At 43.5% G+C, this 25,673-nt stretch overlaps 1 protein-coding gene across 7 annotated transcripts in view; it reads right to left on the bottom strand.

The window, feature by feature from the left end:
* The window catches only part of vps13d (vacuolar protein sorting 13 homolog D), a 268,286-nt gene that overhangs the window by 24,781 nt on the left and 217,832 nt on the right, over positions 1–25,673 (bottom strand). For 6 of the 7 annotated variants that reach the window (XM_078170383.1, XM_078170380.1, XM_033628066.2 and 3 more), the window contains 16 exons: positions 25,047–25,182; positions 24,921–24,968; positions 23,519–23,669; positions 23,168–23,384; positions 22,834–23,081; positions 22,551–22,742; positions 21,109–21,235; positions 20,688–20,830; positions 20,102–20,232; positions 9,522–9,697; positions 8,631–8,754; positions 4,210–4,445; positions 4,001–4,103; positions 3,309–3,466; positions 3,035–3,143; positions 2,689–2,859 (listed from right to left, as the gene is read on the bottom strand). In XM_078170383.1, the coding sequence (XP_078026509.1) occupies positions 2,689–2,859; positions 3,035–3,143; positions 3,309–3,466; positions 4,001–4,103; positions 4,210–4,445; positions 8,631–8,754; positions 9,522–9,697; positions 20,102–20,232; positions 20,688–20,830; positions 21,109–21,235; positions 22,551–22,742; positions 22,834–23,081; positions 23,168–23,384; positions 23,519–23,669; positions 24,921–24,968; positions 25,047–25,182 (2,470 nt within the window). The other variant, XM_033628067.2, reaches the window with a different exon arrangement.

Below are 25,673 nucleotides of genomic sequence, written 5' to 3'. Positions count from 1 at the left end.
TATTGGTGGTTGGTAGATCTGAATCAGCAGCTATGCTTCCCATCTGAGATCGCCTCTTCTAACCTCAGACCAGACTTCGTGCTTTGGTCCTCTTCACTGCACCTTGTCTACATCATTGAGCTCACTGTGCCCTGGGAGGATGCCATGGATGAGGCCTATGAGTGCAAGAGCCTTAAGTACGCCAAGCTGGCAGCCAGCGCTGAGTGACACGACTGGAAAGCGAAGGTTTGCCCAGGGGAAATTGACTGCAGAGGCTTTTTGGGCAAGTCAACAACCAGGCTGCTTAAGGCCATGAGAATTTGAGGCCAAGCCCAATGTCAGGCCATCAAAGCCCTCTCCAGGGCTGCAGAACAGGCAAGCCAGTGGCTCTGTATTAAGAGGAGAGACATCACCTGGGCCATAAAATTACACCAACAACAGCAGGGATAGAGGGAGTATAAGCAGAGGGGGGTGCACCTGGGATGCCAGATGACGCTGATGAGCCCTCTGGAGGTGTTGTGGACTTATCATTGAAACACCAGTGAAGGAGGGTGCCCATCTGAGGACATCTCCCCCCAACGTGGCTCCCACTTGGAAACCCTCACTTTCACTCATAATCTCAACTATATGCAACAACAAGAAATTGATCAATCTAAAGCCCAGTATACACTGTGATTTTGGGCTGTCCCAGACAAAAGATGACCAACGTGAAAGAAATGTGGCGATATCCTGGGCCATGGCTCTAAATGGTGGTCCTTCATTGCACAGTGAGAGGGTTTCAAGGATGGCTGTTGTTACAGTCTTATGATCAAAGATAGCTTGGGAGAAGAAGAATTCTGAGTGTCAGAAATTTGGGATGACCATCTTACTGTGTGGCTGCTGTTACGACCGATGTCTAATAACCAAACAATAGAAATGCAGCATGAAATGACAAACACTGGTGCTAAACCCAAACAGACAGATAGCAGCTTGCAATGGAGGCAAAACACACTAAAAGAAATGTGTGGGATTCCAGCAAAGAGGAAAACCTTGTGGAGTTGTGGCAGCAGAAGCCTTGTCTGTATGATGTGTCCTCCAGCTCTTACCATGGTTCCTTAAAGAATGACAAAGCATGGAAGGAAATAGCGGCGGAGGAGCAGCTGCCAGGCAAGCAAGCAGCTAACAAACACACACACAGACACACCGCAGTATAAAGTGCCCACAAAACTTTAGGTTATACAATAATGTGACTCTATGTTTGCCTAACAGTTAGAGAAGTAATAACCTGGTCTGCATACATGAAACCTGATGTCATATCCAAGTTATTAGATCCATGTTGCACAGTGTAGCTTCACTAAACTTATAAGATTGCTTAAATCTCACAGTCTGTGGGAGGCTTGAAGAAGTTAAATTCCACCTGACTCATGTCAGGTAATTTTTCTCCTTTTAGTTTCATCTCTCATTTACTATATGAAAATGAGGGAGTAGAGGAAGGTAGAATGTACAGCTTGGTCCGGTGGGGGAGAGATCAACCTGAACAGATGTCTCTCTTTGGGTCTGTCTTCCCCATGCTCCTTCTTCCATTTCGGTCTATCTGTGCTCCTTCTTACTTTTCTATCCTTCTAATCTTAACCCAGTGGCTCCAACTCAGAAACCATCAGAAGACACTCTCCCTCCCACTCATGGTCTCAAGTAGGTGCAGCAACAAGGGATTATAACATCTGGTCATAATCTGACCTGAACCACCCTCTCCCACCTGCAAACCATCTGTGTGTCTCTGTGTGTAACAAGCAGAGATCTTACAATCTGAATAATGCGCCCTTTAAACAGCATGAAACTGCACCATTCTGAACAGGTTTGTTGGTCAGTGGCACAAACCTTTTCTGCTGCCTTTAAATAGCAATACGCCTACAATGTACCTGACCATCTAATTCAGGGCGCCCTATTTAAACTACTTTGGCCTGCCAACTGTTGATGCTTCCTTTGCAAGCCGCTTTGCAATCCACCTCCACCCAAGCTTCTCTTTGTCATGGTGTGTCTGACTTACCAATGTCATCTCTGTTTGTCATTGATGCTTGCTCTGTTTTGTTCCCTGGAGGTCTTTGCTGTTGCTCTCCCTGCCTTAGGCTTTCCATGAAGGCACATGGAAGGGCAGAGAGGTATGCTCTCTCTGCCTTGAGGCTTTCCATGAAGGCACATGGATGGGCAGAGATGTTCGCTCTCTGCCTTAGGTTTTTTGCGTAGGCCCAAGTAAAGGCAAAGAGGCCCCAGAACAGAGCCACACCACCAAATGTAATACTACAATGGAAATTATGTTATCTATGACAAAAGTGGTCCTGACTGAAGTACATTTGCTACTTACACAATGTGGGTGCTGGCCATTAAAAATGACAACTGTATCGGTCTGAAACTAGCATAGACAGTTGTGCTGTGCTCTGCTTTGTGCTTTTTGTGTTGGGTGTAAGATAGGGCACAAAGACTTAAGGATCTGATAGATTTTGGTCAAAGCCAGCTAATTATCATCATTTTATACACGAGAACTGAACTCCATGAGGATTTACATTTTTCAGTAAAGGTCCCTCACCACAGATCTTTGAATTTAGAATGTAATAGTAGGACAGAGCATCTTAAGTGCTCAACACCAGAGAAGAGGCAAGAGAACAGCTGGATGAAATTCTCAGTATCAGTGCTATTACTGTTAAAAAAAAGCCTACAGGCTTTTGTTCTCACTTGCAGAACACGTGTGGGTCCATCTGGCAGCACTTGGACTGACAGCACGCCAGAACCAGGTCTCATCTTCTGGTTGATGAACTGCTGCTCAGGGCCAGGCTCCTGCAGCCCCGAGTCTGGTCCCAGCACCACCTCTGCTCCATCATACAGACCTGCCACCCCGCCCTTCACCTGAAGCAAGTCAAAAATAAGTAAATTATACATAAAGACTAAAAGTGAAGAACGTGCATCAGCATCTCAGGCATCTGAACTCCACAGCAGTGCATATAGGACAGCAAAACTCTGAATGAAGACATTTTTCAAATTCCATAATCAAATACATGTTACCATAGCTTGGTGAACCCACCTGTACTACCAGCCGGGGAAGGCCGCAGGTCAGCATGCCTGAGCTGAAGTACCATGTCTGGGTGGTACTGCGGCGTGAGTCAGGCCTTCTCAACATCAACGGCTCAAAACTGAGAGAGACAAATAGGTAGAGAAAGAGATACTTCTCACATCCATCCTCCTTATAGAGTTCCTCCCAGTTTATGGTCCAGTGTCCACAACTGAGTGTAAATGACTCCTCTGAGAAATATCTTGTGTTAAGCCTTTGACACTCTGCAGCTGCACGCAGTACAAACCTGTTGTCACTAACAGCTGCAAGCCCAGCAATGTCTAGCACCAAGGAGGAGTCTAGTGGGCGTGGCTGTGCCGGTTTGCTCTGCGGTGGAGATGAGCCTTCGTGACATAGCATGCCAGTCCCAGTCATCCTCCACAGCTGGGAGCGCTTCCCCGGCTCCTGCACAACAATCAAAGTACATGTTGCAGCCCAGTTATGGACCTTGTCTCCATGCTTTTTTCATGGGCTGCCTGCAACTAACGAATATTTTCATAATAATTTTCACCAAAAGATTACTTGTTTTGATAATGAGTTTATCTTTTAGTCTATAAAACGCCAGAAAATTGTGATACAATTGCCAGTCACCATTTTTCAGAGCCCAGGGTGACGTCTCTTTCTGTGCAGTCAGATAATAAGTTAATCATATGAAGCAGAGAAAGCAACACATGCTCACATGGCATTTTTGCTTGACTTAAAAAACTGATCATTCATCAAAATGATTATTAACTACAGTTTACTTTTCTGGCAACTCAACTTTCAGCTAAACTGACTATCAACTCTGTGCTATTTTTTTTCCTCTTCCTCTCTAAACTTTAACAATAATGACTCCAAACAGTCCATGCTATATCCAACTTTTAAAAATACTGTAACAGCATGACTTTTTATGTAAATCTCCCAGTGTGTATGTTTATTTTGGGTAATTTTATACAGTACCTTCTTTTTCAGGATGACCCTTTGAGTCTTGGTGTCCACATCGAGAACCAGTTCAGCACAGCTCACCAGGCGCTTCTTCCCAACAGGTCTCTTCTCAATATTCCTGCATCAACAAAACAACACTGCTTACCTTTGTGACTTAAACCTTTGTAGACGAGAAATGTAATGACGTGATGATGTTATTAATAAGTCATGGTGCTGGTCCATACGGTGAGAAAGTGTGTGTGGCTGCAATGTAGATGAAGTTCTCGTAGTAGAGCTTGTTGTACTCTCTGAAGAAGTTCATGTCGGATGTGACTTCTGAGGATCCAGCTCCCTTCACAGTCAGTGTGAGGTAGGGGGGCAGCGTGGGCTCATCACTGGCGTAGTCCAGCACTGAACCTGCCTTCACCTCAGTGTGCAGTCGAATGTCCACTACTCCATGCTGCCAGAACTGGATAGGTACCTAAAGGGATTCAAACAATGCAGTCCATTCAATTTATTTAAAATTAGTTTATTGACTTGAGCTCTCTTTTTCATCCTTCACTACTACTTCTGTTTCACTTTTCATGTGTACAACAGAATAAAACACCATGAATGTCTTTGAGGGGAGGTTGTCTGAAAGTTTGAACCGTTATCCTCACTGGAATAATTCATATCCTGAGTACAAAGACACATGCAGTTCATGGAGAGAGAACTGGGAGCCCAGTATGTGATTTGGGCACAAAACTTCTTTTTGTACTTGGGCAATTATGCCCATCCCTTAGTAACAGGTCATGCTACTGTTAGGATTAACTGGACCACAGAGGATTTGTCATTTCTTAAATTCTAAAATGGACATGTGAAGGCATCTTCTCTTGCCATCTGAAATGGTGAAAGACCTCATATTCTTTGTTCTTCAAACAAAGACAGCTATTTGACACTCATCTCCACAGGATGCCTCATGGTCACACCCAAGTGAGACCAGTCGTCAAACTTGATTGGACAGTGCTTTTCCAGTGACATGCCCCTCTGTGATGTCACCAAGCAAATTTCAGGAAAAGTTGTGCTTTCTCCCACACAGTCTGTCCTCTTTCCTCCTGGGTCTTGACCAGTCCAGACAGGCTCTCTCTTGCTCCTGGGCCCTTGACTTGCCCAGAAGTTCTTCCCCGCAGAGCTGCTGACCAGCTCAGACGCCCTTGCGCCTAAACCACGAAGGGGGACAACTGCTCACAGACTCTCGTTGTCGTGAACCACGACTCACGACTTGCCCTCACTCACGGAGCAAACCTGAAACCAGAGATGTTAGTGTGCAAACACAAGGTTTGAGACTAACTTTCCAGCAACAAGGTGGTCCCCAGTGTCTACCTCTGCACACTAGACTGACTAACATATTAGCATTCAACATAACTAAACCCAAAGAGGCAACTCAAAGTCCCACTTCACTCCCCCCCCCCCCCCCTCTCTCTCTCACACACACACACACACTCACACACTCACATGTACAGTATATAGTTAGTTAGAATTTGTGTGTGTTTTTTTTTGCTTTGCTTCCTTTTTGAATAAATATATTTTTGGAATCATACCTGCTGTCTGTTTAATGTTGCACAAGAGTGAATGAATAGTCAACCTCTGCTATGTCAAGAACTCCAAAATCCTTCAGGCTTTACTATTAATGTGGTTATAGTTATTAATTTAATTTAATTATTATTCAAAATTCCAAATTGATAGTTTAGTGAACATTTAGAGACTGATATCAGTAATTGGCTACCATTTTTCCCTTCTTGGGAATGGTGTCCCACAAGGTGATTTCATGTAAATTAAGTCACATTATTTAACATAATTAATAGGGATGTCCCAATCTGATATTCGGATCGGTATCGTCTGCCGATATTAGCAAAAAACGTGCATCGGCATCGGATTGGACTGCATGGAAAAATGCCGATCCCAGAACTCCGATCCAGTTTTTCACAGAGTCCAATCCAGATTTTCCGGCCAGCCCAGCGCTCCGTGATTCAAGCAGTCCATTCCAGCTATCCGCTCCAGCACTCACTATCAATCCACCAGGCCAGCATGCAGACACACACGGAGGGAAGGGTAGGAAGAGTAGCGGTCAATTTAGTTAAAGGGAAATTTTGGTTTATTTTATCGCGCTCCTATCGTCCTAAATTTGTTTCAAGTGACTAGTGACATAGAAATAATAGTTAGCATGTTGGCCGTTAGCCTAGATACAGCCGGGGCACATAGTAGCATCAGACCTGTTAAAACTTAAGAGAACGGGCAACCTTCAAGTGCAAAGTTAGTCCACTAAACAAGCTTTTTTTCCACAAAGACCGCCTCATACCGTTAGGATAAATGTCAGAGAACATATAGAAAACGACATGTAAACGTGTTGTCTTACCTTACCGGTGTGCTGCCATATTTGTTTACCATCTAGCTCTGCTTTCCAAAGCGCGGCCGAAATATCGCAAGAACAGGCAGCGATCTCATAGCGTGCCTGAACAAGCAGCAACAGCTGGAAGGCAGAACCAGACAGTAGCCAGACTTCGACTTCGTGGAGGAGGAATTTGATTTTGCAGAGTTTGATGGCCGCCCTTATTTATTTGAGCCAGAATACACTGACGAAGAGCTTCGTGAAATTGAAGAATGGAGGAGAAGAGAGAGAGAGAGAGAGAGAGAGAGAGAGAGAGAGAGAGAGAGAGGAGGAATGGCTGCTGCAAGGCTGTGTAGCTCTGGAGATTGGTGGTGTAACGTTACCTGTGAATGCTGTGCCCCAGTGCCCACAGAAGAGGAATGCCTCTGTTGCAAGGAATGGGACCGGTTGCAGCCTTATTTTCAAGGTCTGGATGTGACCGAGGACGAGACACCTCCACCTGGAGTAACGTTAGTATCCAGCTGAGCTTTATCTAGAGCTGGCGAGATATATTTCGGCCGCGCTTTGGAAAGCAGAGCTAAAGGGGTAAACAAATATGGCAGCACACCGGTAAGGTAAGACAACACGTTTACATGTCGTTTTCTATATGTTCTCTGACATTTATCCTAACGATATGAGGCGGTCTTTGTGGAAAAAAAGCTTGTTTAGTGGACTAACTTTGCACTTGAAGGTTGCCCGTTCACTTACGTTTTAACAGGTCTGACGCTACTATGCGCCCCGGCTGTATCTAGGCTAACGGCCAACATGCTAACTATTATTTCTATGTCACTAGTCACTTGAAACAAATTTAGGACAATAGGAGACGGGTTGAAATAAACCGAAATTTCCCTTTAACTGACTATTTGCACTGATGGCATTGTTTTGGGCACAATTAGTGAAATTGGAGCCATGGATGGACTATTGCTTGTTTAAACAGTTGTACAATATTGTGTGTGGTTTTTTGCCCCCTCTGTTGATCCCAGGAAACAGCAGCACCAGGCTAGCCTGAGTGTCAGACTGAAGCTCCCAGAACCTTCAGTTTGACATCGCCTCCATTGAAGGCGATTTACAAGGGGGAGGGAATTTGATTTTTCCCTAACCAATCAGTAGAGATCAACGACTCACCCAGAATCTGACGTCATTAGTATCCATGCCTCGGGGGTGCCGAAAACAAGCGAGCATTGCCCGTTTAAAATGTCTCCGTCATCGTGCACGCCCAGCTGCATCGCCGTTAAATCCAGTTTAGCAGCTTCCTTAATTTGGTCCTCCATTAACACGAGTAGTGGCGAAATACCTCGATAGCATCGTTAATGTGGTCTGTAGGATCTGCAGCGGTCGCCATTAGCGTGGCGCTGATTGGCTAATCGCTAGACCTGCTCCCACCCCCGGCGTTCATTGGTCCGTCCATCGCTTGGACGAGATAAATTGCAAATTCATTACAGTATGCCAGACCAGAGATGCAAGCCTACTCAGTTGAGTGGGCGGGGTCTATGGTCTGGAACCAGGCTAGCACCAGGCTGGCACTGACACTACTAAAATAACTGAAAAGGAAAGGCTGCATTGTTTGTTAAATGTCAACAATGTCTTGTGGTGTTAATCTATTTTTTATTTATTAAGGGGCCAAAGCACAAGTGTGTGGAGTCTTGCTGCTATTTTAATTTCAATGTTAGACATTTTAAAGATTTCTTGTGTTGATTTATTTTCTGTTTATTAAGGGGCCAAAGCAGCCAAAGCAAACCAGCTATATTTTTTATTTAATGTTAATGTTCAAGTTTAAAATTTGTTTATTTAACCCTGTTAACAATAAACAGGTCAGTTTCTCATACCAACTGTTGTGGATCATTCTAACTAACCTGATTAAGTAGTTGTTCTTTGCTTGATCAAACCTTTTCTAACATGACTGACAACAGAATAAGTGAATATGTATAATACGCGCTTGGATCGGATCGGTATTGGTATCAGCCAAAACTCAAGGCTGTAATATCGGTATCAGATCGGAAGTGAAAAAGCTGGATCAGGACATCCCTCAGATATCCAATTTGATACTTTAAATGGAGATCTATTACAAGGTCAGGCCCGTGTTAAGGCCCAACAAATGGTGCCGTCATGTAAAACATAGCACTGGTGCCTAGATTACAACATTTTGGTGTCCCTGTGTGACATATGTATTGTGAAAGATTTCCAACAAATAGTATTCCCACTTTTTATAAGACCCAGTAAATTCCCTAGACTACCGAAGCTATCACAACAGCGGCTTACCTCAGAAATGTTGTCGATGCGAAAGGGTGGAGGTAGCTGGTCAGTGTCAGTGAAGGAGATCTGGTAGGTAGCTCCCTTCAGGGTGATCTCTGTCCGCAGGAAGAAACAGTTCCCCAGTGTGTCCCTGTTTAAATCAAGATCCACCTGTCAAATACTTCACTTCAGTGACCATGCCAGCCATGTCGCTGGAATTGGTATTCTGTACAGCATGGGGGAAAAAAACGCCCAGTGTCACAGTATCAGCAGCCCAACTAATAGGCAGAGATGAGATATTACAGATTTACCACCCCATGGTTTTAGCCAACAACTAAGATTGACATGTTTTAGCCTCCACGCACTAGTCAAGTCCCTCTTACAGTTTACATCCATGTCTGTGAAAACATGGATGCTTCACATACACGTTTGTACCAAATTTAAGGAAATTCCCTCAAGATGTTCTTGAGATATCGCAGTCATGAGAATAGGATGGATGGACGGATGGAAGTATGGACTCCGGCTACGGCTATTGCCATTGTGGAGGCATAATAAAAAAGAATCACAGCATTACTGTGTGTACAACTAAGATTGACATGTGTTTCAATGCAAGGATCAAGTTAATTATGATCCTGATAGTGCAGTTTAGCAGTTTCAGGATAAAGACAGACAGAATTCACACGAGATGAGAATATGGGGGGTTACACTTATACCTTCAATTGCAATGTTCAACCCCATAATTTAATAATCAACAGCATAAAAACACTTTTCGGGATATGGCTATAAAAACAAAAGTGGACCTAAATGATCTGTATTTAACACAAGCAAAAGTTAAGAAAAGGATCAAATATTTGAGCATTAGAACATACAGTATATTCTCCAATAAAGATGTATTCTTATTTGTAAAGGAGGGCTCACCTCATGTTGACATGAAAGGACTTGGGTTTGTTGACCTCGAAGCCTCCAGACCAGGTGCAGTTGAGGGTGTCCATGAGACGCACACACAGGAGCTGATCGTAGTCATTGCGGGGCCAGTGGAAGACGACGCTGGAGCCTGGCAGGGTGGAGATGTAACCCTCCGGGTTGGCCGTACCCTACAACAAATGTATTTATTAGTGACTTCTGACATATTGTATTTACATTTATATTGTGTGTGTGGGGGGGGGGGCACATGTTTTAAACAATAGAGAGGCCTTGACAAACCCAGCCAGTCTAAGAACAAAGGAAACGGGCCAAGCTTTCATTGGTCCGGTAACTATAAAAGTGTAAATCACTTTTGACATTCAAACTCTTGTTCCCTATTAGGTGAGTCAGATGGAACCCCCTATGATGTCACTGAGACTTTAATTGCCGCTGCGCGCTGACGCCCCTTGCAATCCCTGAGTGACGAGTTGCTGGAAGGAAGCCAAAGCTTTCTGTGCGCAAGTTACTGCTAGGGAGCACCTCAAATGTTTGAATTCAACCGACCTAGGCCGCCCTTTAGTTTCTTGACTCGCTGGACAAGGAAAGACATTTTTTCTTTTGTTTTTTTAACACTCCACGGAGCACCGGAGGAATGCTGCGCAACCCTGCCTCAGCATCTGCACAGTTTGGAGAAACCCCCTTTTCTCCCGAGGAAGACAGAGCTACCGAGGCCCCGTTTCTTTAACTGAGTTGACTCAGCTGATCCCTCTTCTGCCACGCCGAGGACAGCATCTTTCATCCCGCTGTAGGAGGCTATACAGCGGCCCCGCGCACTCATCCCGCAGCAACAGACGGGACACACGTCGTCGTGCCCTGCGACTCAAGTAAGAGAGCTACAGTCTGGGCAGAGACTTTATAATTAGCGTGTGAATTAAGTGTGACTTTTAACTGTGATTTGTGAACTTTGAGGACCGCCGTGTCCCTTTCTTTGATAGTCTGATCATTGATTGCTGTTTGTTGTTGTGCTCCATGTCATTGGTCCGACAGCCCATTGGTCCGACATCCCATTAGTCCGACGTCCCGTTGTTCCGATATGTGATTATACTAGGCTATACTGTATTTGTGTACCATAGAGGATCAGCAAACGCAACAAAAGTAGGCTACTGGTCGAGATACAAGTGCCATAGAGAGAAGAGAGTGAAACATCATAACCTCCTGTTATTAACTCTGGGGTCGGGGTTGTGTGGGGAGCTCTCCATGGTGCTGAACAGCTCCCGGCGGGCGTATTTCTGCCTTGATGGTGCGCCGCGACCGGCTCTGGGTCAGCTGGGAAAGGCTTGAGGCGAAGCAGGCTCACGGCTTATGTGTTTGCCACTTTCTTTTTCATTTTAACCCACACCATGATCTTCTCCTGACCCTAACCAAGTGGTTTTTGTGCCTAAACCTAACCAGACCTTAACCACAGGGCATCATGATGATTTCAGAACAAAGGGACTTCGGAACAATGGGTTTAATATGGTCAGAACAATGGGATGTCGGACTGATGGGTTTAATATGGTCGGAACAATGGGATGTCGGACCAATGGGCTGTCGGACCAATGGGCAGACCCCGCTGTGCTCGCCAGGGCAAATTGATTGTGCCATTAGCTGTGCCGGCCGCGCGCTCACAATACGTCGCATTCCTATCTGTAATAACGACCAGTGGATGGTATGCTGACCCAGTTAGTTTACCGGCCACTGACGGATAGGAAAGTGACCATTGTGTTCCTCCACGGCCGCTTTTACCTCTCTCTCTCTCTCTCTCTCTCCCCCTCTCTTTTAACTAACCTACAAGCACACTCACACGCACAAACACACACCTTATACCTGTGGTAAAATCACACATTGCCTTGTGAGCAACTCCTTAAGGGCAATTCGCCATTACTACAGTCTACACACCTGCACGTGTTGGCACAGCTATTCTGCTAGAGCAGTGTCTTTCAACCTTTTTTGAGCCAAAGCACATTTTTTTCATTGAAAAAATCACGAGGCACACCACCAGCAGAAAATGTTAAAAAATGAAACTCTGTAGCCTATATTGACAATATAAAGTCGTTCTCATCAAAGTGTCTTGAATAGGAATCAAATAAACACAAAGAAAAAGTATTTTATAATCGTTCATATTTCTACTCACTCAGTGTGAAACCTGGGCCTGTTTGGATGAACACAGAGCTGATATCCTGGCAGGAATCGAAGAAAGACACACACAAAGCTCTTTCTCAACAGCTCTCAGTCTCTCTCTGTTTTTAGTTTTTATAACAGCCAGGCTTGAAAAGCTCACCTCACACAGATATGTCGTGGAAAATTTGAGCAATGTCAAAATAGCTTTGTTTGCCAGAATGGGGAACTCCTTGGCAGTAGCCAACCAAAAACTGTCCAAAGGTAGATCAGCAAAGCTTAGCTTTAAACCACGGTTTTGTCTCAGTTCAGTTAGTTCCTCCTGCTCCTGTAAAGTCATGTCCTTTCCACCAACTGATGCTGAGCTATATGGGTCCCTAACCCAGTCAAGGCATTCAGTGGAGGCTGAAGAAAAATAAAATGACATCTTCTCCTCAAGAGTTTTTAAATGTTTAACTATTATCTCACACAATGCAGCAGTGTTAGCATCTTGCCATTGCTTGGTGAGTGTGAACATTTCAAGATTGCCACTTTCCACATGTCGTTGCCAGAGTTGCACCTTTGAACGGAATCCATTTATGTTATCTGTACTTGTAAGCAGGTTTTCATTTCGGCCTTGCATTCGTGTGTTCAGTTCATTCAGATGATAAAAAATATCTGCCAGGTATGCCAGCCTTGCACACCACTCATCACTTGCAAGCAGCTTTGCGTAATCGGACCTCTCATTTGTCAGAAACACTTTAAGTTCCTCCCGCAGCTCATACACACCGGCCAAGACCTTGCCGCGCGAACCATCGGACCTCCGTATGAAACAGCAAGGCTTTATGCTCCGCTCCCATTTCCTCACACAAAGATGCAAATATTTGACTTTTCACGGGTCTTGACTTCCCAAAGTTTACCATGCGCACAACATCATACAACACAGGAACTAGGTCTGCTGGTAAAGTCTTGGCTACGAGGGCCTCAAGGTGTAAAAAACAGTGCGTAACAATCACATCTGGGTTTCTTTCCTTCACTCTGCTTACAAAGCCTTTGGTGCGCCCGACCATGGCTGCAGCTCCATCAGTGCAGACACTCATGCAGTTTTCCCACTTAAGTCCTCCTTGTTCAAGATATTCTGATGTGACCCGAAAAATTTCCCCTCCTGTTGTTTTTTCTGGCAATGCCTTGCAAAAAAGGAAGTTTTCTCTGATTGCGTCTCCATCCACAAAACGCACATTGGCCAAGAGTTGAGCATGTCCACTAATATCAGTAGACTCATCAAGTGGCAATGCAAATTTCTTACTGATACGGATCTTTTCCAAAACCACACTTTCGATGTCTGCAGACATGTCATTAATACGTCTGGAAATTGTGTTATCTGAGAGAGGGACTTTGGCTATTTCTTTAGCCGCTTCAGGTCCGAGCATCTCATTTACAATGGCTTTGCAGGCAGGAAGTATTAATGTCTCTGCCACAGTGTGCGACTTTTTTGACTTAGCTACAAGTTCAGCAACGTGGTAGCTAGCTTTAAGGGCTCTCTCATTTACCTTTGTGGTTTTTCTCATGAAAGTTGCCTGTTTCTCCGTGTGTTCACGCAGGCGAACAAAATAGAATCCGCATTCTTGTTTTGAAGCGAAGGGTGTTTCGTTTGGAGATGGCGTTTAAGCTTACTTGGGACCATAGCACTGTTGGATAGCTTTTCACCACACACCAAGCACAACGGAGTCGGTTTCATTGCATCCCCGGTGAAAGTAAATCCAAATGAAAGATAGCTTTCGCTGTATTGCCTCACGCCAGAGACTTTGCTTGAGCTAACCATCTTTGCTTTCTTTTGACCCCTTTTGACTCATACTTGGGCCTTCATCTGGGTCCGAATTTTGTCCAGGGTCCAGTTCGGAGTTAGCATCTTTCCTTTTCAAAAACTTCTCCATCACTGTCACCGTACAGTCTCGCTAGCCACAATGCCACTGTCACCGCCACCTGACGCATCCATGCATCACTAATTCTCTTGTCTCAAAGTACAAAGCAATTAGCTACCTGCTGCCACCTATTGATATGGAAGAGTATTACATGGTTACTCTGCCGATCACTAGACAGCACAGACACTCGACAACGGCACATTATTTGCAGATAATAATTAATTCGCTTTCAAAAAATATGTTTTAGACTAATTAGGTGAAATTGGATAATTTCCCACGGCACACCAGACAATATGTCACGGCACACTAGTGTGCCGCGGCACAGTGGTTGAAAAACACTGTGCTAGAGCATACAGTGTGTTTGATCCCGCTGGATGCCATCTTGTGCATACTTTAAAGGTGCACATGTGGCCAGCTGTTTTATGACCCATTGTCTTTCTCTAGTATCCTGCCTCAGTACTTCTTCCCTCAAATTTCCCGCCTTACTCTTATCAGTACCTGGCATGACGTGACGTGTTCCCCAGGAGGTCACACCCGCCATTTTCTCTCTCTCTTTCTCTTTCCCTTCACGCAAACACACACACACACACACAGACGCGCAGCACATGCAGAGACCCACTTGCATGCTTTGATTTGTTGCTTTTAGTTAGTCAATTTAGTGTAGTATGTTTATTAAGTGAACAGCTTGTGATTGTTGAATCATAATTGTTTAATAAACACTTGTGATTTTACTAGAGCAGTCCTCTGTGGTGATTTGTGCATTGTTTTTGTATCAATAGCTGGTTGTGATGGTCAGTGCTCAGGTTCACGCCTTCTAAATTATTTGATTGTTAATATTCATCTATATTAGCAAACTGAGATGAGGATTTTTCCCTTTTTGTCTAAAAACCAGTTGGTCATTGATCCCTGTATCCAGGGTGGTGCCCCGGAATTATTAATACACATTAATATTTTAATTTCTTAACTAATAACAATTGGTAATTAATAACCAATAACCAACTTGCTTTAAGCAAATCCCTACATTACTTCTCATTTTACAGCTAAACAGAAACTAAAAATGGTTTCTGAAACCATTTGAAGTGAAAAATAGACAATGCAGTAACAGAATCTTGATATACAGTACAGGCCAAAAGTTTGGACACACCTTCTCATTCAATGCGTTTTCTTTATTTTCATGACTATTTACATTGTAGATTCTCACTGAAGGCATCAAAGCTATGAATGAACACATGTGGAGTTATGTACTTAACAAAAAAAGGTGAAATAACTGAAAACATGGTTTATATTCTAGTTTCTTCAAAATAGCCACCCTTTGCTCTGATTACTGCTTTGCACACTCTTGGCATTCTCTCCATGAGCTTCAAGAGGTAGTCACCTGAAATGGTTTCCACTTCACAGGTGTGCCTTATCAGGGTTAATTAGTGGAATTTCTTGCTTTATCAATGGGGTTGGGACCATCAGTTGTGTTGTGCAGAAGTCAGGTTAATACACAGCCGACAGCCCTATTGGACAACTGTTAAAATTCATATTATGGCAAGAACCAATCAGCTAACCAAAAAAAAAACGAGTGGCCATCATTACTTTAAGAAATGAAGGTCAGTCAGTCCGGAAAATTGCAAAAACTTTAAATGTGTCCCCAAGTGGAGTCGCAAAAACCATCAAGCGCTACAACGAAACTGGCACACATGAGGACCGACCCAGGAAAGGAAGACCAAGAGTCACCTCTGCTTCTGAGGATAAGTTCATCCGAGTCACCAGCCTCAGAAATCACAAGTTAACAGCAGCTCAGATCAGAGACCAGATGAATGCCACACAGAGTTCTAGCAGCAGACCCATCTCTAGAACAACTGTTAAGAGGAGACTGCGCCAATCAGGCCTTCATGGTCAAATAGCTGCTAGGAAACCACTGCTAAGGAGAGGCAACAAGCAGAAGAGATTTGTTTGGGCCAAGAAACACAAGGAATGGACATTAGACCAGTGGAAATCTGTGCTTTGGTCTGATGAGTCCAAATTTGAGATCTTTGGTTCCAACCGCCGTGTCTTTGTGAGACGCAGAAAAGGTGAACGGATGGATTCCACATGCCTGGTTCCCACTGTGAAGCATGGAGGAGGAGGTGTGATGGTGTGGGGGTGTTTTGCTGGTGACACTGTTGGGGATTTATTCAAAATTGAAGGCACACTGAACCAGCATGGCTACCACAGCATCCTGCAGCGACATGCCATCCCATCCGGTTTGCGTTTAGTTGGACGATCATTTATTTTTCAACAGGACAATGACCCCAAACACACCTCCAGGCTGTGTAAGGGCTATTTGACCAAGAAGGAGAGTGATGGAGTGCTGCGGCAGATGACCTGGCCTCCACAGTCACCGGACCTGAACCCAATCCAGATGGTTTGGGGTGAGCTGGATCGCAGAGTGAAGGCAAAGGGGCCAACAAGTGCTAAACACCTCTGGGAACTCCTTCAAGACTGTTGGAAAACCATTTCAGGTGACTACCTCTTGAAGCTCATGGAGAGAATGCCAAGAGTGTGCAAAGCAGTAATCAGAGCAAAGGGTGGCTATTTTGAAGAAACTAGAATATAAAACATGTTTTCAGTTATTTCACCTTTTTTTGTTAAGTACATAACTCCACATGTGTTCATTCATAGTTTTGATGCCTTCAGTGAGAATCTACAATGTAAATAGTCATGAAAATAAAGAAAACGCATTGAATGAGAAGGTGTGTCCAAACTTTTGGCCTGTACTGTATATTTGATCAGCGCTGTTGAGTTGGACTGTTTGACAGCAATTTATGAGCAGTGATTGACTGCATTGGGCACTCCTTGGCTCTGATTGGCTGTTTTTGGTGCACTGCGGTAGATTCTAGTAAAGGAGGATCTAGGAGGATCATGATTTCTTCCACAAATTATCTGTCTCATGTGCTTTTTTCAGAATTTAGTTACAGTTTCAGCAAATACGACACTTTTTTTTTTCACAACACTCACCACTACTTTAAAAGATAACTGTCGGTTTTTTCAACATTAACTTCATCTATCCAAATTTGGAGTATACTATGACATAAAACATGTTTCTTATGGGGCTCTCTGTGTCTTGGGGGACTGCTTCGAAATCTGCTGTTCTACACTGAGCTAGTGACGTCAGTGGTGCTCTGTAGAACTACAAGCTATTTCAAAAAGGAAAGGAAAAACTATTGCCAAAAGAAGGCATACATTTCAACGGGCCCGAAACATTAAAAATACACCAACGTGTATCGGCTTGTGCCTCTTTCAGGGTGTAGTGACACACAGAAGCAAACAGAGTGAAACAAGCTATTTCAGCTTGGATTTCTGGTCTCCTCCTCTGGGTATCCATGGGCTATGCTCTAAATGCATCTAATAACAAATCTTCCTTCTTGTCTAGCACTACAAACTAGCTGCCTGTTCACCAAAATAGCATTATTTTTTATGAGTGCAGAGGATTATGGATGAGGGTATTTTTTACAGTGTATTGGCTGACTCGGATATTCAGGCAAGCCACCTGAAGAAATACAGCGGAAAGTGGCTGAGGCTGCAGCTGAGCCGTACAAGAGGGCACTGCCAAGGGGGGACCATCCAGAATCTGAGCTGCAGAGAGCAATGACTGACTGGTGTTGTCTTAGCTCAGACCGCCCTCCAATGCCGACAGAAACTGAATCATTCAGCTGCACTGAATATCAGCGCGGGCAGTTGTTCTGGACGCTGTTGCCAACTACAAACCAGAGAGGGCCCGTGTGTGCATCACTATGCATGAAACTTATACTTCTCAGTACAGTGCTGTTTTTTTGGTCATTTTATTTTGCTTCTGCCTCCACTGAATGACTGACAAGCTGAGAGACAGTGGGGAAATACAGCATGTAGAGCATGAATATATAAGCAATCGCCAGTTGCTGGGCTAACTGTGGCCGGCTGGAAAATCACTGAAGAACTTCAGGATTGTGAAGTTAAACTGAAAAAAAATAAATAAATAAAAAATAAACAACCAAGAGCAGCAGGGCTGAGAGGGCAGATGACCATGAAGTGAGTATTTTTATCACCTAAAGCTGTGTTTTGGCTCGTTTGTTGATAACACTACAGTGTTCACAAATTTATGTCATTTTTCCAGTGTGACAGTTAAACAGTTAAGTAAGTCATTTCAGACACCTTTACTTTTTGAAAAGTACTTTTTGGGGTACTGTGGGATTACTGGGTATCTGGGTCATTGCTACAAGCCCCCCGGTCCCTATATAACTGAAGTGAAAACTTAGTCTGCATACTCGGCGCAAAGTCACACATGCTTTCAGTGGGTGCTGGCCTCCGCCAGCTTTGTCCTTTTTTACCCATTCATGGACGGGATCATAAGGAGCAGCCGGGGAGAGGAAAGGTTCCGGTTTGAGGGCCTCACAGTTCCATCTCTGCTGATGATTTGTGTCTGTTGGCTTCATCAATCCATGACCTCCAGCATGCAATGGACCAGTTTGCAGCCAAGTGTGAAGCGATCGGAATGAGAGTCAGTACCTCCAGATCTGAGGCCATGATTCTCTGCTGGACAACAGTGGATTGCCCCCTCTGGGTTGGGAGAGGAGAGTTACTGCCCCAAGTGAAGGAGTTCAAGTGTCTCAGGGTCTTGTTCATAAGTGAGGGTAAAATGAAGCGTGAAATAGACAAGCAGTTAAGCCTGGTGTCTGCAGTGATGCGGGTGCTGCACCGGACTGTCGTGGTGAAGAGGAAGCTGGGCTGCAAGGCAAAGCTTTGGATTTACCAGTCCATCCACGTCCCAACCCTTGCCTATGGTCATGAGTTTTGGGAGGTGACTAAAAGAATTAGATTACGGATACAAGTGGGTGAAATCAGTTTCCTCTGAAGGGTGGCTGGGCTCAGCCTTAGAAACAGGGTATGAAGATTGGACTTCTAGAGCCTTGGTCAATAACAGGCGGACCACGGATCGAGTCCGGACCCAGACGCCGTCCTGTACGAACCCGGACCTATAACAAGTAAATTATCAAGGGATTTTAAATTCTGACGTGACGGTTGTAGTTTAACCAGCGCAATTTTTCTAGTTTTTACGGCACCAGTTTAGCTCATCAGGAAACACACAAACCAACTGCGTGCAAGTAAGTCATCCCACGTGATGCCACCCAGCCAATTAAATCCCTGCATTCCAGGCGATTAACATTGTGACTCTGTATACAGTCAGATGGGAGAGGTGAGTGACAAGCAGAAACACGATAGAAAAATAGAAAGATAGAAATATAGAAAAAGAAAGAAAGAGATACAGGGAGAGAAGACGGAGAGGCAAGTGAGTGGGAGACAGGGAGAATCACAGAGGAAGAGGCAAGTGAGCTTTCCCAGGTCTGAGGAAAGTAGCTCTGTACATATTGACCATGTTTGGCTCCACATACAGCTGTGAGGCAGCTTTCCCCACAATGCACATAACAAAAACTAAATATCGCTGCAGGCTCACCAATGAGCACCTGCACATGTGTATGAGAATGGCCCTGACACCATTCCAGCCCAGATTTAAAATCCTGGCAGGACAAGTTTGAGCTCAGTACTCACTGAACAACAGAAAGTGGGGAAAGTGGGAAAAGAGGGAAAGAAAGACAAAGTGTGAAACTGTTCAGTTGCTGTTCTAAAATTAAGCACTGTATTTTAAGATGCACATTTTTTCAAAAACAATTTCATTTATTTTCTCCATTTTATTTTTAAATGCATATCTGTATAGTTCAGTGTTAAGTAACAAATAATATTGTCTAAATGTTTTTGAATCAGACTTTCTTTTTTTGATTTGACTGTCAGATTGACTGTTGATTACATGCAGACGTTGATACAACTACTAAGCTACTTCAATATATATCACAGTAAATCATATCGCAAGTTAGACATTATTTTGTTCCGGACCTTTGTGCAAGGAAATTTTCTCTAACTGGACCTCTTTGATTTTTAGTTGAATGCCCCTGTTCTAGAGGGAACTTGGAGTAGAGCTGCAGCTCCTTCGCGTCAAAGGGGCCAGTTGATGTGGTTCAGGCATCTCATCAGGATGCCTCCTGGACGCCTCCCATCAAAGATTTTCAGGGCACGTCCAAGTGATAGGAGGCCACAAGGCAGCAAAACACACTGGAGAGATTATATAACTCATCTGGCCTGGGAAAGCCTTGGAATTCCACAGGAGGAACTGGAAAGTGTTGCTGGGGAGAGGGATGTCTGAAATACCTTGCTTAGCCTGCTGCCCCCAGATAAGCGAAATGAAAGTGGATGAATGAATGTTAAAAAAAAAAATCAACCTTTGGTCCCATTCCACGCCTCTGTGTCAACATGTGGGTCCCCAAAACAAGCTCCCTTAACACAACACCTAGAATAATGTCATAATATCGATATCAAGGTATATGGTCAAAAATATCATGATAGTTGATTTTCTCAGTACCACCCAGCCCTAAAACAAAGGCCCTTGACCCAATCTAAACTGATGCTGCTATCACTGTATAAGGTATGCATCTTAATCACTAGGCTACTAGAACACCCTGTAAATGTTTTATTTTTCACCTTTCCTCTTGCAAACTCTCTCTGAGCAAAGGCCAGTTTGTGTGTAGAGCGGTTGTCCAGCAGGTAGCGCGGGGCAAAGGTCACTATGTGAGTGTCCCTGTAGCGTCCTTTTCCTTTCCGCACACTGATGCCTGTGTTGATCAGACAGGGAACAATGAACATCTGACAAACATTTTTATTGATAATGTGACAGTAAAAGATTTATTTTATCTCTTATATCAACATTTAAATAAAAATTAAATAAAAAAACTGCTGTGCTGTACAGAAAAAGGTCCATATGCAAAAAATAATTATCGATAATAGCCAAAAAGAAGCTGCAAGTTGGCACCAGACCTTTTACTCAAAGCATAGAAAGAGGAGAGCAAATTATGAGAAAAGTACTATTAGAGTCCTGGTCAGAGGAAAAATCTGAGGAGGTCATGAATACAATCTAATAGACTACTGCAATACACCATTTCAATTCTTTTCTTATATTCCTTTGCAAAATGAGATACTGCAGACAGTAAAATGAACCTGACTTTAAAATGCTGAACACAAATTGGAAGATCAGGATCAGGGCTGATTCTGTGTATCAGATACAACTTGCCAATATTGTAGATGAGGCCAGGTCTGTTCCCGTGCTGGATAACCTTCACTGCCCTTACTCCACTCCCTCCGTCCAGGGAGAAGCCCTGGCACCAACCTGGAACTCCATCTGGGTGGATCCCTTTCCCAATCCGCATAGTACACCTGGAATCAAGATAGACAGGAAAAAGTGGAATGTAGGGATGCAGCTGCTGTGACTTAGGAGTCTTGGTCATTACAGGGTAGGTGACTCTATCATTTGCACATGTTGTAGTGTCTTGGGCAAGTCTTTGAATCTCAGGCAGGCTGTCACCGTCACTGTTTGTGTGCAGTCCTGTTGGGTAGAACATCGCTCACTACCTAAGACATTCTATATTGCCCAGATTTATGTGTTTAGGACTCAAGAGAGAAACAGAGTGGTCTGATCTCTGACACAGACTTACATAGCAGGCTGCTCCTTGTCAGTGTAGCAGAACAGTAATGGACTGAGGCTTCGGGCCAGCTCGTGCTCCTCAAACTGGCCTGCTGCATCAGCTTTGCCATTGTCTTGACGGAAAATTAATGGCAGACCTGAGGGGGGAAAATGGCTTTAGGGAATGATAACAGGGAAGATTTTTTTTCTCATAAGCTGTACAACTGTTGTTAATAACAACTAGGGACCATCTTACAATGGGATCACACCAGCCGCAGTGCTGATCCACAACTTCAAGCTAATGTGGGCCAGGGGCATAAAGTGTGAGGTGGAGTTATGGCCCCTTCCCTTCTTCTGACACTCCTACTTCGGGCCCCCTTGCTCAGACCACACCTATCTTAAAAGTTTGTCTTCACTGTGATCTCAACTACATACTTGTTAAGTTACGTGACTGCATATTGCACTATTGCGATGCCATCACAGTCACAGCAGACAGATAGATAGACAGACACACAAAACTACTTCTGTGGTAGTTGCTGCTACAATTTTATGCATTTTGCCATGATGACACACACACACACACACACACACACACAGTTGTTCTTCTATCCTTGTGAGGACCCAGATTGACATAATGCATTCCTAGCCCGTTACCCTAAGGGACTGTTCGTTATTTATGAGAGAGAGAAGATGGTGCGAAATGTCAAATAATTTTCAAAGCACTGGTGGAGAACTTATGTTTTTAACTTTGGCTCAGGGGAGAGGCATACAAATTTAAAAGGTTGTATTTTATATTTTACTACAGATTTTAAAAGAAAACATACCATCCATATTTTGTCAATTTGCCTTCCAAATTTTGCCAGTTTGCTAAATTTTGGCTATAATTTTTGATCATTTTTATCGATAATTGTTGGTAGTAATTTTTAGCGATTAAAAACAAAACATGCAGGTTTGGAAGGCATTTTTTCATTACTGCTTGCTTGCCAAAATGACACCATTTATAATAGCCAGAAACTGTAAAATCAGAAATTTGGATTTTCAAATTTCTGACAGTCCTTGGACATATCATGAGCGATGAACACTTCCATCAGAAAAAACTAAATACATAACCAAACCTGAGCTTAAAATAGTGATATTTAATCAAAATCTCATATCTCTCTCAGTCTCATATACAATAAGAGTCAGTAAGTACTGTCTGTATTTTCATTCTAAAGTGGCCATATCCTTTAACCATAACAACTAAATTCCTTACCCGAACCCTTACCCTAACCTGAACTTATTTGTAACCTGAACCCTAAAACCAAGTCTTAACTCTCAAACAGGCCTATGAAGAAGTGAGGACCAGCCAAAGTGTCCTTACGTGTCCTCACTCTGTTGCTTAAATATATATTTTTGGCCTCAATATTTATCATGTACAAGTACACAGACACACAGACACAGACACAGATTCACAAGGTCAGAAGAAAACATTACCAGTCTTGTTGATAAGCCAGTAGGGGGCAGAAATCAGGATCTTTAGTGCCCCCTGCGCTCGCAGGATGATGCGGATGGTGAGGCAAAGCAGATGTTTGTTGGTGTCATACAGCCTCATGCGTACCACATAGTTTTGAGTCCCAGGAGGAATCAGCAGCTCTTTGCACACAGGGAAGCTCTCCAGCAGAACTCCTGAAGGAAACACACCATATACACCAGGGATCAGCAGAAGGACAAGGTTTAGGAAGTAGACACCAGCCAGTGCCTGACTTTTGACCCTGACCTAGCTCCATATTCTGTGAGGTGTCAGCAGCGTGAAGCACAGCCTCTTTTCCTGGCTTCAGTGAGCCTTTGATGGATGTTCCTTTAATGTAGTAGTGGAGGTCACAGGGCAGCAGGTTGGCCAGCACCATGGTAGGCAGCAGGTAAATGGTGTGGCCTGGCTGTCGATAGATTTCCTTTGCATTGCCAGAAACCTTCTTGGCAGGCTGCTGGTCTGGGTAGTTCTCCTTTTTGATGACCACACAAAACCTGTGAGATGCAAAGAAACAAGGATAATGGTACCAGATATGAGGAAGACCAGAACTAAGAATAAAAATGTGACTGACTGTATTTACCTGAAGTTCCGCTTGTGGCTGTCATCAAAGTCTGCCGACTGACAATCCCTCTTACTGCTGCTGATCTCTCCGGGCCGCTCCACGCTGGTCCAGTGGATGGGAACCTTACAGAAGAACAAGCCCAGGCCTTTGGGCCGAGCCTGCAGCCGCCAGGACGTCAGGTGGAGGGGGACCGCCAAGGCCTGGCCAGGAAGAATGGGAGGCAACACCACTGGTTCTGACAACACAGCGACACAGTTGGCTTTCATTAAAAATATAACATAAGAAAGATTAAAATATATGAAATTAAAACAGAAGTTTAAGGATAAGAAATATTCATATTTAAACAAATAAAATGGAGCAGTGTCTTACTGTCAGGAGCAGAGGGGCTGTCGAGTCTGACCTCCATGGGAACATCCAGCCGGTTCTTCACCATGAGGGCAGAGCGGACAGTGATGACTTTCCTGGCACTGCCCTCCATTGTGATGGAGAAGACCACTCTGACTGGAGGCAGGGCCGAGAACTGGGGGGTCGAGAGGATTCACACACAAAACATGTCACAATCACATTTCAGTTCATATTGAGCATCTGTGTTGTTTCAACTACTGCTGCCACCAAATGCTAGGGACAATCAACCAGGGTCTGTGTACCATTCGTTCGTTTGAATTTCAGTTAAGAACGGAAAAACAATAAAATGGAAAAACGATTTCTTATTTCATTATTTGTTTTCAATGTCTAACAAAAAACAGATTTCGACTTCTTTTTCAAATATTTCATTTAGTGCACAGGTCAAAAATAGAACATTGAAAAAACGGTCTTGATCCCTTTTTGTAATTTTGATATTTAATCTCTCTCATTTCTGTGCCCCGGAAGTTATTCAGCCTAGCACGTACTTAATTTACTGTCTGATACTGATAGTAGGCTGTTGTTTATTATGGCTGCCTTGGAGTCCCAAGGGTTATGCGCTTGTTGCCGCGATGTAAAACATAATTTTGACTCTGTAACATCGCCACTGCTCTCGAAGGCACTGGTAGATCTACAGTCATCTGATTCACAGCTTCCGATTAGAATTTCTCGGTCCACCTTAAATGTCGCATAACGCATGTAGATGGCAGTATTCAGTCATTTTCAAGCTAATTCATAAACTGAAAAATTGAATACGGGGAAGATGAAATGACAATGATCAGTAGAGTGCGACTGTCCTAAATTTTGAGCATTTTAACTGTAGCCTATTTTTCTTATTGTCTTTACTCATGGTAAGCTGCTTTTCAGTCTTGCTATTTCTGCCTATTTGCTGTGGTCTTGTTTGCTCTGTATTAAAAAGTCTTAAGAAACTAATACTCCATGAATAACAGGAGATGTCAAAGGGTATCATAATCCTGAGTTTTATTCATTTTACTGTAGTATTTCTTCTTAATGATCTCAATGTTAATTGTGATGTGATGTAAAAAAATGGTCTAGATCACACACCACTATACTTAGACTAGTCAAATCTGGACTAGATTAACATGGAGAATCCAGAGACTCATTAAAACACAGTTTCAGATTTGTGAAACCTTTACTCTATTTCTTCTTGTTCTTGTGTACTGACGTCGATGGACGTACATCATAGCCTGCGATTCAGTAGGAGCTGTCATTGTGCAGTCTGCATACATCAAACTTGATGTTGTACCCAAGTTTATCAGATCCATATCGCAAAGTGTAGCTAACTTATAAGATTGCTAAAATCTCACAGTCTGCAGGAGGCTTTAGAAGAATAACTTGCCAAACTTACATAAACATGTGGGTGGATGATGTTGGTTCTGCTAATAGGACTGCCAACCTGTGAAAGAGTATCGGAGAAAGACTTCACATCAAATTCTGTTGGAAATCCTTACATTAGTTTTTGATTTGCACTCACAGTATTAGAAGAGTTGTTTCTGTCTGGAGCTGCGTAACGGAAGAAAACGCCAACTTTGTCCACAGATACTGGCTTGACTTGCTCCCATCCACACACACGAACCAGCAGTTGGTGCAGCTTCAGCTCATGAGTGTGTCTGCAGAGGAGGGGGCATCAAGGGATCACTGATACACAATCAGAATCTACTAAATGCATTTGTGGAATGAAGTGAAGTGAAATGAGAACAAAAAAACTAGTTTTAAAAATTCTGAAAAATAAAAAAAATAAAAAGATGCTGCGTACATATGTATTCACCCCTTTTGCTACAATGCCCCAAATACATACATATATATACATACATACATACATACATATATATACAGTACAGGCCAAAAGTTTGGACACACCTTCTCATTCAATGCGTTTTCTTTATTTTCATGACTATTTACATTGTAGATTCTCACTGAAGGCATCAAAACTATGAATGAACACATGTGGAGTTATATACTTAACAAAAAAAGGTGAAATAACTGAAAACATGTTTTATATTCTAGTTTCTTCAAAATAGCCACCCTTTGCTCTGATTACTGCTTTGCACACTCTTGGCATTCTCTCCATGAGCTTCAAGAGGTAGTCACCTGAAATGGT

Source organism: Epinephelus lanceolatus, chromosome 8 (assembly GCF_041903045.1).
Source record: "Epinephelus lanceolatus isolate andai-2023 chromosome 8, ASM4190304v1, whole genome shotgun sequence".
Classification (NCBI taxonomy): domain Eukaryota; kingdom Metazoa; phylum Chordata; class Actinopteri; order Perciformes; family Serranidae; genus Epinephelus; species Epinephelus lanceolatus.
This window is presented reverse-complemented; position numbering and strand designations above follow the sequence as displayed.